The sequence below is a fragment of the Drosophila obscura genome, unplaced genomic scaffold (assembly GCF_018151105.1).
Source record: "Drosophila obscura isolate BZ-5 IFL unplaced genomic scaffold, ASM1815110v1 contig_198, whole genome shotgun sequence".
Taxonomy (NCBI): Eukaryota; Metazoa; Arthropoda; class Insecta; order Diptera; family Drosophilidae; genus Drosophila; species Drosophila obscura.
This window is the reverse complement of record NW_024542787.1, coordinates 518,710-532,418: the sequence shown is the minus strand read 5'-3', so window position 1 is coordinate 532,418 and position 13,709 is coordinate 518,710. Positions and strand designations below refer to the sequence as shown.

The following is a 13,709-nucleotide window of genomic DNA, read 5'->3' as shown; positions in this document are numbered from 1 at the left end:
TAGTGCGGCGTCACTGCTGACGCCATGTTGGAGCGATACACTATTTTCGATGAGTAGCGATCCGACCCCATATAACGGAGTCGGTGCGAGCAGTGCAGCATGTATGCAGCCACCATCATGTAGCGGACCATCCCTGCTTATGAGCAGCAGCTATTTTACGCAATTTTGTGCAACCAGCACCGCCGAGACAGCGCGTGGAGTTGTGCCGCCGGGTGTAGGGATCCATAACGTCATAACGCCGACTTCACTAGCGGGATCCTACGCCTGGACGACACCGAATGGAAACAGTGGAAACTATATGCCACGCAAGCTTCCCGATCTGCCAGTATTTGGAGGTCAGCCAGAAGATTGGCCGATCTTTCTTTGTGCGTTTACGGAAACCACTCAGGCGTATAATTTTACTGATCTGGAGAATAACCAACGCTTAATGAAGGCGCTGAAGGATGAAGCTCGTGAGACCGTCAAGTCGCTCCTGATTCTTCCAAGTAACGTCAGCGCTGTGATCGAGCAGCTGCGCTTTAGGTATGGCCGACTGGAGCAACTTATACGCAGCCAGATAAATGGAATTCAAGACGTGCCTTCTATTTCGGAGCACAACCTGGCGAAGATTGTACCCTTCGCAACCCGTGTGAGCAATCTCACTGCCTTTTTGCAGTCAGCGAAGGCAGATCAGCATTTGGGGAACCCAACCCTAATGAAAGACCTTGTAGCCAAGCTCCCTACAAGCAAACGAGCGGAGTGGGCAAGGCATGCCGCTTTAATATTACCCTTTCCAACCATTGTCCATTTTAGTTCGTGGTTGACGGAGTACGCCAACGTGGTATGTACTATCATGGATGTCGAAGGGAAAGAACCAAGGCGTCGTTTGCTGCATGCAAGCATCGACCAAGACCGAGGCGAGCATCAAGACGTTCGACTCAGATGTTGTCCAATATGTGGAGGACAACATGCAGTTAAGGACTATAATTATTTCAACGGAGCTTCGCCACTAGACAGGTGAAGGCATGTGAGGAGGCATCGACTATGTTTTTCATGCCTACGATGTGGTTACATGACTAGCTCCTGCAACAAGCATGGTGAGTGTCAACTTAACGGATGTCGGAAGAGGCATCACCGTCTGCTGCATGGTGTGGATGACCAGCGAAGAAGGTCGCCGCAGAGGTGCGCCACAGGCAGTGGATGCGCCAGTACAGAGCAGAAGGGGGCCACAGGCAGCGGAAGGGCCTGTACAGAGGATTTTAAGTTGTGTCGACGCAGAGCGAGGTCGCCTGCTGTTCCGTATACTACCAGTAACGCTGTATGGAGCTGGTCGACTGGTGGATACATACGCACTCCTGGATGAAGGTTCATTTATCACGATGATCGAAAACGAACTCAGGAAGGAGCTGAGCGTGCAAGGTGAGCGTCGATATCTTAATGTCCAGTGGTTTGACGGTAGATCCACCAGGGAGCCTACCATCGTGGTAAGTCTGCAAATCAGTGCAGCAGGCAAGCCAATTCGCCATGCATTGCGAAACGTGTATTCCGTTTCGAACCTGAGCCTGCCGATGCAGACTCTACACCGACGAGATGTCCAGGGCGTGCACAAGGATGCCCGCCTGCCAATGAGGCCCTACAGCAATGTGGTGCCGAAACTGCTCATTGGACTGGATCACGGACACTTGGGACTTCCACTTCGAACGAGACGGTTTGTCAGACAGGGACCATATGCGGCCGCAACCGAGCTGGGCTGGGTTGTCTTTGGGCCGACAAGTGGACAATCAACTACGCCGAGGTCCTGCTTCCTAGCTGTTTCATTGGATGACACAATTCAGAGAATGGTGGAAGACTATTTTGATGTTGCGAACTTTGGTATGAAGCTTGCGCCACCAGTAGCCGGCAGCGACGACGTGCGGGCGCAGAAGACATTGGAAGATACCACGGTGAGAGTGGGGCAACGTTACCAGACAGGTTTATTATGGAAGGATGACTACATTGTGCTGCCACAAAGCTATGACATGGCGTACAAGCGGTTGGTCAGCATCGAGAAGAAGATGAAGCGCAACGGGCAGTTCGCGCAGGAATACACTAGGATCATCAATGATTACGTGTCTAAAGGATACGACGGTTGAAGCCTCATGAGGTCGCAGTGGAAAGTGGCAGGCTATGGTATCTGCCTCACTTTGGAGTAGAAAACCCAAACAAGCCGGGAAAGATTAGGCTGGTTTTCGACGGTGCAGCCAGAGTTGGTGGAACATCACTACATTCGGCACTCGCCAAAGGGTCGCAACATTATAAACCCTTGCCAGCTGTGTTCTTTCATTTTAGAGAAGGTGCCGTCGGAGTCTGTGGAGATGTTCCACCAAGTTTTGATCCGACCCGTAGATAGATGCTCCCAACGCTTTCTGTGGAGAGATTGAGATGACAGAAGGGATCCTGACATCTACTAGATGATTGTAATGACCTTTGGAGCAGCCTGCTCGCCAAGCGCTGCGCATTACGTGAAAACTGTAAATGCTGAATAGTTTCGTCATTCGGATCCAAGAGCAGTCAAGGCCATCATCGATTGTCATTATGTGGATGACTATGTGGACAGCTTTGCTACAAAGAGCGAAGCCATCAGCGTATCTACATGAGTAAAGGACATACATGCGAACGCTGGATTCGAGCTATGCCAATTTTCATCCAGGTCACCCATTGTGGAGGCTGCATTGGGTCCACCAGGACGAGGCGAGAGCGTGAACAGAAGATTCTGGGAATGTGTTGGCAAGCAGCCAGCTTCAGGTTCAATGTGAAGTATCATCGAGTTCCAAGCAGCGTATTGAATGGCGATCGAGTTCCTACCAAGAGGGAGTATTTGAGCTTGGTCATGTCTACGTTCGATCCCCTGGGATTCTTGTGTTGCCTCATGATAAAATCCAAGTTATTGCTACGAGAGATTTGGAGGCAGACGATCCAGTGGGATGAACCACTTCCGGATGAGATATACACAGCCTTTGTGAATTGGCGCAAGGAAATGGACACCGTGGGACAGTTCAGAGGCCCTCGCCATTATTTTGGAAATGGACTCGTGCGAGCTATAGAGATGCAATGTAAATCCCACGGCTGGAGCTGCAGGCAGCAGTTATTGGAACTAGGCTGATGGACACTGTTAAAAAGGAACACAGTATGGCCATCAGTGACATCCATCCATTCCAAGAAGGTGCTAAGATGGATTGGCAGCACCCACCGCCGATATAAGCAGTTTGTCGGCAATCGTGTGGCGGTGATCTTGGAGTCGACGAAGGTATCCCAATGGAGATAGGTGCCAACAGCCGACAATGCGGCGGATGACGCAACACGTTCGCAATGCCACGTGGACCTCAGCCAGAAGTCACGTTGGCTAGGCGGACCAGAATTTTTGAGGCAGCCAGCGGGCAGCTGGCCAAAGCCTTAATCTGGAACTGAACCAGATTCGGATGGTAGCGACGAAGAGGAGATGCCAAGTGAGTTTTCGCTTGTTAGTGCGAACGACTTTTGTATTTCCTTTCAGAGATTCTCGAGCTACAGTCGGCTACTCAGGACTACAGCCTGGGTCTTAAGGTTCACGCTCTGGTGCCGTGGACAAAGAAGCGCGCTCGAGAAGTACGGCCTTACTGCATCAGAGTGTGAGAACCTGTTGGTCAGACAGGCACAACGTGAAGCGTTTCCAAACGAGATGCGGTCGGCAGAAGACGGCAAGATGGTTGCCGGCTGGAGCGACACTCAAGGACTGTCACCCTACATAGATGATCTGTGAGTTCTGCGAGCCTATGGCAGAGTTGATTTTTTGCATGCCGTACAGTGCGAGGAGGCCGATAATTCTTTCACACAGGCACAGTCTCACGGAGATTGTTGTGCATCATTTCCACGCCAAGATGAAGCACCAAAATGTGGATGCTACGCTGCGAAGGGAGTGGTGTAAGGGCATCGTGGAGGAGGTATACAAAGGAGTTGATGGAGTCATTAGACCCACTAGTGTGCGCGGGAACGACTGCGGTCTATCCATGGTTAGGATGCGTCCCGTCTCCAAACTGGCGGTTTTGGATTTCAGTGAAGCGGTTCTTCACGGGGTCGGGGATGTCGCAAGACGATAATTTGTAGCGATAAGTATTTTTAGTACATCTAGTATATTGAAATGTATGGATTTTGGGCCCTGGAATGAACGGGCATATTTTTCGGCCACGATGAATTGCCGCCATATTTTAAGCTGCACTTTTATATTGTCGCGTGGTTAGAGCAGGAGGAAATACTGCGGTAAGAATATCTAAGAGGTTATGTAGCAATCTTTTCTTATCTAGAATAAAACGGGCTTACGAGAAACCTGCTTCTCTGGGGGTATATCGGCCGTGGGCAGGCAACTCCGTGGGACCACCGACACTGGCTATAATTTTAAGGGATAATTCAGGGTATAGGGTATGATAAAGATTATTATAATTAAAGCATAAAATTCGAAAAGGGTCGTGTTGAGCGTAATTATACCTACAGAAGGGTAAGGTGGCAAGATTCTATCCGAGTCCCAGCTAAAATTACGCATGGCAAAATTTAAAATTTATTTTTGGACCTATTCGAGAATGAACTGTTGCTCCTTGTATTGTGGACTCCACACACAAGAACAATATTCTAGAATCGGACGAACCAAGGAGACGTACAGTGTTTTGGTGACATACGGGTCGTCAAACTCCTTGGACCAACGCTTTATAAATGCTAGAACACCCTTAGCTTTATTTACAGTTGCAGCTATATGGCAATTAAAACACAGTCTATGACCGAAAAGAACTCCAAGGTTGAATTGGGAATTCGTTAGAGGGTATAGTTTCCTAGAGCGTACGAAACAAAATGTGTAGCGCGACGGTAAAAGTCATAAGTTTGCATTTAGAAATGTTCCGAAAAATTAGATTTTTTTAACCTCAAACGTGTAACTCGTTTAGGTCGAGTTGAAGGCGTTTGTGCAGGTACCAATCAGAGTAGGAGGGATAGATTTGAACATTTTCAGCGTACATTAATGTAGAAGACTATGTCTTAGCTGTCATATTTGTCATACAAATAAAATAAACAGAAGTGGACCTAAATGGCTACCTTGTGGCACTCCTGATGTACCATTATCAACATTCGACAACACGCGACTTTACTTATACCCGTACTGTATTGTATTGTATTGTTTGTTTATTGTATTTCCTAGTGCTACAAGCAAGGGGCTTATAATTAGAGCACTAGTCACTAGGTGTCACATTAGTTTGGGATTAAACTTAGATCTAAATTAATCTTTTAATATGACATACTAATAAGTGGTTACATATATTGATTTGTTTTCTTATGCTTATGTTCGTGTTATTTTATTTTAAATTGAATTTGATTTTTAAATCTTAGTATAGTGTAAGGTGGGCACCTAACTGTGTTTTGAATTGTGAAATGTTTCGTATTGTTTTCATGTGATGTGGAAGATGATTCCATATGCGAATAACATTCACAAAGAAATGTCTCTCAGAGTTTAGTGTTCTATATCGTATGGTGATAATATTGTTCGTTCTTGCGGAATTGGTAAATCTTAATTTTTCATACAGATATTGGGGTTGTCTGGTGAGGATTATTTTATGTAGGAACGTAAGCATCTTATAGTCAATCCATTTGAAAAGAGTCATGTCGAAAATTTTATATGAGAATGCAGAGATTCTGTCGCTGCGCCTTAATCTAAATATGTATCTAGCTATATTATTAAAGCAAACGCTCAACTTTTGCCTGTTTTCGTAGCCACAGTTTCCAAATGCCTCAATCCCATAAGTGAGTACAGGTACTAGGTATGCTTTTGCTATCTGCATCCGGATGCTAACTGGTATAAATTGCTTGGTAATAATAAGTGCCCTTAAGATCCCATATGTTTTTCCAACTGCTTTGCTCACATGATCATCCCACGACAGAGTACTATTTATTATAAAGCCTAAATTAGTTGTCTTCTCTATGTAGCTAATGGGAGTGTTTGATATTTCTACACGTCTCAATATAGTTTCATTTATTTTTTTCTTGTTTTTGTATATAATCAAGCATTTTGACTTTGTTGGATTGAGGCATAGACGATTTTTGGTTGCCCACGCACTAATTTTCTCAAGCTCTCTATTGGTAACATTTATACACTCATCTATTCGATTTAACGGTCGACTAACATATAATTGGACGTCATCGGCGTACATGTGCACTTTACAGTCGGACAATACTATTGGCAAATCATTTATATAAATGGAGAACAATATCGGGCCAAGTATTGATCCCTGTGGGACACCACACTTAACATAGGCAAAGGACGACATTTTCCCTTCAGCAACAACAGCCTGGCTCCTATTTAGCAGATAGGATGATAGCAACCGTACTGCAGAGTCAGAGAAGTTGTAGGATTCGCGAAGCTTTGCGATGAGGATGCGATGGTCAACTGAGTCAAAAGCTTTAGTGTAGTCAAGAAGAGTTAGGAACGTTACTTTTCCGTCGTCTATTCTTTCACGGATATCCTCTACAATTTTTATCATTGCAGTTGTGCAACTCCTATTTGTTCTGAATCCAGATTGATTGTTGTTTAGTAATGTGTGCTCTGTAAGGAATGAATTTATTTGTTTAGCTACCAAGGTCTCGAACGCTTTTGACAGGGTCGGGAGTATGGATATTGGCCTATATTCTGCAGAGTTTGCTTTTGGGATAGGGATTATTTTAGCCTCCTTCCACTGTTCCGGGAACGTTGATGTGGTAATGGCTGTGTTGAAAATGTGAGTAACGTGCATGATGATTCTAGGGAGTATTATTCTCAAAAATTTCGGGTTCATATCGTCTAGGCCAGTAGCATTTGATTTAATCTTATGAATGGATTCTAGAACATCACAAGGACTAACACAACAGAAACTAAAGCTAGGAACAGTATAATTATAGGGCGCTGATGTCAAGTTCAGGGTTGGTGTTGGGTCCGGTACAACTAATTGCAAAAATTTTTTGTTAACTTCATTTACGTCCATGTCAACTAGTGAGTTTCTTGTTTTTTTGCCAATTCCTATACTTTTAATCACTTGCCATTTCTGCTTGCTACACAGAGCGTTGTTAAACTTTGACGAGTAGAAGGAGGTCTTAGCAGAGTATATTAGTTTAGTTACGTTTGATCTTAATGATTTGTACATATTAAAGTGGCTTTCAGTCTTATATCTTTTAAATTTTTTAAAAGCCTCATTTCGTTTGATGATACCTAGCTTTATGTCCGGGTTGAACCATGAGTTATCTGTTCGTTTGACTGTCTTTCTCTTAATAGGTACATGTTCACAGAAAAGATAATCAATGTTTGATTGAAGTTGCGCAAGCTGAGAATTTACAGACAACATATGATGTATTGACGTCCAGTCAAGGATGCTAATGTCAGTGTGTAGTTTTTCAAGGTCAATGTTCTTGAAGTCTGTGTAAAAGGTGTCATAATTATCGTAGTCAGGATTAAAATCGTAGGTCAAGAAAATAAGGTCATGTTTTGAATACCCTGGTGCTGTGAGTTGGTCATATAGTAGAATTTTGTCAGTACTGTCGACAAAGAATAGGTCTAGTAGTGTGTTTCTTGTTTTTGTAAAGTGTGTGGGGAGCTGGTGGTTCACTATATTTAAGTCAAGGCTCAACATGCTATCTGCTAATGAGGATTCTCTAAGAATACCACAATTAAAGTCACCTGCTAGGATTACGTCTGTATAAGTCAAGGAAATGTCAGTAATAAGTGATGTCAGGTCTGAGTAGTCAATGTTTCGATTTGGTCGATATATGCAACCAAGAAGCATCTTTCTTCTATTGATGGTGATCGTTAGAAATAAGTATTCTATGGCACTATCTGGTCCTTGCTTACAGAGGATTTTTGCGGATATCTTGTTATTTATGTATATTGCAACGCCCCCGGCATGCCCTACACGATCAGAACGAAATACATTGTATCCTCTACATTCAATTAACGAGTCACTTAAGTCGGGGACAAACCAAGTCTCGGAAACACATATAACATCCACACCAGAGTCGATAAACATATGTCTGAATTCGTCAATTTTTTTTGTCAGGCTTTGTGCATTGATATGGCAGATTTGCAGACCCGATTTTTGCTTCACCAGAATTCTGAGGACCTGAGATGTATTCACATTTGTTAGTTCTAATGAACCGTCCATATCAAGTGTGTTTTAACACAACGAAAAATTTCATTACAGTAAGTACAGTTAAGGGCCCACTTAAAAATAAAATACAGGAAGGTGGTTAGATGGGTAATACTTATAGCTAACATGAAAAATTTGCCTATGGTTATATTATTGACGAAACGAGCTATTCTCGTCTCCAGCTGCAGGGCTCTCAGTAGCAGCTTGCATCTCCCTCAGATCCTCAATTTTGAGAACTTCCCAGATCTCACTTTCTTGGGTCACTTTGACGTGAACCATACCCCTGTGCGTAAACACGGATTGCAGCTTCCGATGCTTCTTCATTTTCAGAGCTTCTCTAAAAATCTGGTAGTTTTCCCTGGTAAGCTGCTCGTTGACATATACTGGGGCTGGTGAGTTTAGGCCGAGTAACTGCAGAGTTAGGGGCTGCTTGGTTTCCCGCCTGTACATACCGATGTTGCGCAGTAATGCCGCTTTGTCGCGCACCCGTTCCAGCTTGACAATGATGATGGGGTCAACGATGGAGTGGGAAAGATTTTTGTTCGGCCTCATACGATAGATATCCCTAATAGCAGGCGCAGGCGTGTGATTTAGGCTGAGGCACAAGTTGTTGAAGATATGTTTCAGCTTTTCACCTTCGACGTACGGAACTCCATGGATCCTCAGGTCGCATGCGACATTGGCCTTAGCCTGTGCATCTAGTTTTAACAAAAGCTGGGCTTCCAGATCCTCTACCTTTTTTGTAAGGTTTTGAGTCTCACCCAGCCTACTTTCTAGAAACTGGACTCTCTGTGTGAGATTCTGGATCTCACCAGCCATACTATTAAGCTTGCCTGTTAGCAAACTTAACAGCTGCTCTTCTGCCTCATTCATCTTTGTTGAAATGAGACTGACTTGCTCCTCAAATCGTTGGTTCAAAAGATGAACCAATTCCGGGGCAGGCGTTTCTGATGTACGCGGTCCCTTCAGATTTGTTCCAGTATTTTCACGCAGACGTTTTGAGACAGGCTGCATTGTTTTGATTATGTGCTTTAACAGAGGCGAGGCTATACAGAATGTTGGTGCACTATTGGTGGGCGCCCTCTAGCGCGAGCTTTTGCAATATGCGTGGCAGATCGATCGCTAACAGCTGTGTAATGTCACCTCTAGCGCTGTTGTTTTCGTTGTTTACGTTCGTACTCACGTTTCCCACTCAGTATTAAGTGAAAAATTTCGTTTCCCGCTTTTTCCGTGCCTTCCTTTGCCAAGTTTGAGCTACTTTCGAGTTACTCGATGACCAGTTTTTTTTTAAAAACAATAATAAGCCCACGGGCCAGCCGGTGGTGATCCGCTGACAGTGCTCTGATGTTGGTAAGCACCTTATATTTGTATTGACCAGCAGCTGATGTGTTGTTGTTTGCAGGTTTCACCGAAAAAAGCACTTGTTGACGGAGCGTGTAACTTGCACGTCTATTCTGATTGAGTGTATACAGTCAGTATATACATTTTTGGATTTTAAATTAAACATTTTTTTTGCTACATCTGTTATCTACATATACATCTACAATGTATATTCTACATCTACAATGTATATTCTACATCTAACATGTAAATTCTACATGTACCATTTAGATTCTACATCTCCTCCGCTAGGGGTTGCTCGCGCACTGAACGTGGCAGAGTGTGCGAACGAGAAAGAGAATCAGTAGCGTCAGCAGCGCTGGTGAAGGAGAGGGAACCAACAGAAAATTAATTTCTTCATTCTGGCTATAATTATGATCCGATCTGATTTAGATTCGGCAATCTGGTAGATATGGCCATTCTCTACGATACTGCGTTTTTAGTTTTATCGTATCTTTAAAATTGTGCCTGCCACAGATTTTCGTCCTTTGAGGGGGCGGGAGGGGGCGGGGCGAAATTTTGAAATACACTTGTAGCAGTGTGATATCACATGAGTCTGGAAACCAAATTTGGTTTCTCTGGCTCTTATAGTCTCTGAGATCCAGGCGCTCATCGAGACTTTTACCACAAATCTAATATACCCCTTAACTCTTTTTTGAGTACGGGTATAAAAACACGTTGTGTGCGGCTAGAAAGATATGACGAGATCCAGCTTAGAAGATTAGTGGGGTAACCAATTAAAGAAAGCTTGTGGTTGAGAAGAGAATGGTTTACGGAGTCAAAAGCCTTGCTAAGTTCCATGAAAATTACGTCTGTTTGCAGTGAGCTTTGAAATGTTCGGTTAATTGCAGAATAGAACTCGAGAAGGTTTGTCGATGTTGATCGATGTTTTAAAAATCCGAGTTGCGAACGACGGTCAAAGAAAGGCAGAAAAATGATGTTGGCATGAGGTAAATGGTAGGGATACGGAGTGGATGTGTGGTAGATATTTGACGAGAACGTTGATTGGAAGAAGGTGGCAAATAAATTTTCACGTCGATAAAATCGTTTTGGTAATTTGGTAGCAACAGGTTAGACTCATCACTAGGCCAACAAAGAAGTGGTAAGTTAAAGTCACCCATGACAATTATATGATCGTTGAAACCTGAAGTAGATGCAATAGTCTGAATTGCAGAAAAGTGATATGAGTAAACCTCAACATCTGATTTTGGAAGAATGTAAGAGCAAGTCAAATACATCGATACCGATCCAATACAAACTTTGACTGCAATGAATTCAATGCCATAGATATTGTTGAATGGGAACAACTCAGATGAAAAATGCGTTTTAACAGAAATAAAAACCCCACCAGCAAAAGATGGACGGTCATATTCTATAACTTTGGAACGAAAAGTTAAAGCAACAGCGTCAAAGTCAAAAGAGGCACTATTCGTATGGCACAACTTGATTAACAGACTGCGTACTTTCTGGTAATGAATGATATAAAGGTTATTTTGTTTTTTGAACGATCAGGGCCAGTAATATTGGCACTCTGGGACGATAAATTGCTTCCGGACGTCCCGAAAACCAGTAGGAGTCTGTCTCATAAAAGTGCGCATTTCGGCCTCAATCTCCCGGCAGGCCAAACACGTCAGTAAGACCCATATGTTTTGAGATGAGATCGCGTAGCCTTCCAAAATTACAATCAACAGCACATTTTATATGGGTGACATTGTCGCATAGCCAGCAGCTAAGGAATGAATCGTCGACTATGTTGCCACCGAATTCGCATTTCTTTGCACTGCAGACAACAGCCATTTTTGACAGCAGATGAATCACTGTGCTCAAAGAAAAACGCAAAGTGGGAGTGAAAGGGATATAAGAGAGCAGGCAGAAGAGCGATCGACGAACAGCAGCAGCGACAGACGATCCAGCGAAATGACGAAAACAAACGGTGAAGCCTACGAAACAGAGACACCGAGAGAGCAATTCAAGAAGATGCAGATGCAGGTTAACTCCAGAGAGGGTGAGAGCAAGAGAGCTTGCACATATGCTCTCCAGAGCGTGTGTTGATAGGCGATGCAACGGATGAAGCGCACAACAGTGAGCACAGAGGGCAATGATTCTAAGCGTAATGGATAAAAGCACTTACAATAATATTTAAGTTTTATTTATTTTATTTAAGAAAATGTTTAGTGGTTGCTACCGAACTGTACAACAAATTGTAAGCAAGAAAATAAAAAATTAAATTTGTTTGCTAAATGAGTTGGATAATTCGGTGAATTCCATTGTATATTGATACCACAAATATCGTCATTAATCAGTTTTGTGAGCTGTCGGGCTTTTCCGACTGCTTGAATAATTTCCAAAAAAATAAAGTCAGAACGCGAAATCGTTTAAACTTAACAATGTTGGCTTTATTCTCGACAAGCGACAAATTCAATCCTTGTGTTTTATGGCGAAGGGTTACTGAACATATAACTAATTTTCAAGGGTCGTTGGACTATATTAGTCCGTTCCATTTGCTCTCACGGTTTTGACTCCTACGCTCTCAACAGCAATGCAACTCACTCAGCCCGCTCAACGCTCGGGCTTGATCTACGATCAGTGAGCGAGCGTTTGATGGTAAGAGCGGGCGTGCATTCGATGTAAGAGGGACAGCTAGTGCAAAGAGCTTGTTGCCAGCGGCTGCTTCGAACTAGGGACTTCCGCATCAGCACCAACGGGAAGGACGCAGAGCTTGGTAACAGCTCGTCGTGTATTACCAGTCGAAGTACGAAGAACAGCAACTATGATTACGCTAGGGCGAGAATTGATTATTCCCTGTATTTGGCATACCAAGGTCCGAAGTTCTCGAACCCAAGGATGCACGTTCCGACTGAATGGTACAGGCGCCGCTAAGTCATTTTGACTGCAGCCTCCCAAAGCCCGGCAAAGTGCGGGGATCGAGGTGGGATGAAACGCCAATCGAAGCCACTGTTCAGGCAGTGCGCATGAACGTCGTCGATGTGCTTCTGGCTCAAGAACAGGCTCAGTTCCTCAAGCTTATTCCTTGCGCCAACAAAGTTGGTCGCATTGTCCGACCAAATGCATCTTGGAATTCCTCTTGTGGCCGTAAAACGTTTAAGAGCGGCCAGGAACGAAGCTCTCTAGCCATACTGCCTTGGTAGCGAAGCAAATAAATATCGATATGTAACACTTCTGTGGGGCCTTGTTGCGTACATCGGTCTTGTAGTAGAAGGGTCCACAGTAGTCAATCCCGGTCACAGTGAATGCCGGCGACTTCTCCACTCGATCCTTTGGCAAATCTGCCATTATGTGTTTCATGAGACGAGGCCGATATTTACTGCAGATGATGCATTTCCGCAATGCGCGAGAAACCGTCTTTATTCCGCCTATCGGCCAATTCTGCAACCGAATCAAGCCGAGCAGCGTCTGCGGGCCTGCATTGTGATGCTTCCGGTGAAAGTGGTCAACGACGGCAAACTTCAACGGATGATCCTTCGACCCTGTTGGCAACGAACGCGTTGAATTTCGAAGACTCTTCCTTCAGCCACGAAAGCACCACAGAGGAGTCTGTCCAACAAAAGACTTTGCAATTGAGCGCTTCTATCATCAAGACCTCGCTAACCAAGTGCGCAAGAAGCGCGGCACCACAGAGCTCTAACTTGTGAATGCCGATTGTGTTCAGGTGCCAGCCGAGATTTCGAATAAAGTAGATGTGTCAGAACTCCAAGTGATGTAGCCGATCGCGTATAAACGCACGTTCCAAAGGCAGCGAGACTGGCATCACAAAGTGCGTGCACTTCGAACCTGGCTCCACCTTGCAGAACGTAGCGAAGAAACTCAGCACGGTCAACTTCGGGAACATCCTGGCATAATTGGGTCCATTCACTCTCTAAAGCCTGTGACAAGCTCTCGTCCCAGTCCAACTTGCTTCTCCACATCTTTTGAAGAATTATCTTCGCCCTTGTCAACGTTGGTCCGATTAAAGCGAAAGGATCGCAACACCGTGCGATTACTGACAGCGCGGTCCGTTTTGTGTGTCGGCCAAAACTGATGTTGTGTGCAAAGGTGAATAAGAACTTGTCCCTGCGTGGATCCCATACAAGCCCCAGAGTCTTTGTAATATCGCTCCCGTCGTCAAACTTAAGAAGGCTTTCCTTGTCGGCCTCTGGGACATCCTGAAGCACTTCTACAGAG

At 44.4% G+C, this 13,709-nt stretch overlaps 2 protein-coding genes across 5 annotated transcripts in view; one reads left to right on the top strand and one right to left on the bottom strand.

Annotated features, from left to right (window-relative positions):
* LOC111076699 (leucyl-cystinyl aminopeptidase) overlaps positions 1-13,709 on the top strand; it is a 227,761-nt gene that overhangs the window by 121,904 nt on the left and 92,148 nt on the right. The gene's annotated exons all lie outside the window — the stretch shown is intronic.
* Positions 7,432-9,615, bottom strand: LOC111076705. 2 transcript variants are annotated; one of them, XM_022370600.2, is made up of 2 exons: positions 8,600-9,615; positions 7,432-8,536 (listed from the first exon to the last, which is right to left on the bottom strand). In XM_022370600.2, the coding sequence occupies exons 1-2, from the start codon at positions 9,159-9,161 to the stop codon at positions 8,298-8,300; spliced, it is 801 nt and encodes a 266-aa protein (XP_022226292.2). In that variant the 5' UTR covers positions 9,162-9,615; the 3' UTR covers positions 7,432-8,297. The 2 variants fall into 2 exon arrangements, with proteins under 2 accessions (XP_022226292.2, XP_022226294.2); XM_022370602.2 differs by having other exon boundaries at positions 7,432-8,712; positions 8,783-9,615.

Excerpts from the sequence above, each read along its gene's own strand:
- LOC111076705 (XM_022370600.2), bottom strand. The coding sequence starts at position 9,161 with ATGCAGCCTGTCTCAAAACGTCTGCGTGAAAATACTGGAACAAATCTG. Across the intron at positions 8,537-8,599 it reads GGCATTACTGCGCAACATCG|CCCCAGTATATGTCAACGAG; the intron begins GTATGTACAGGC and ends TAAACTCACCAG.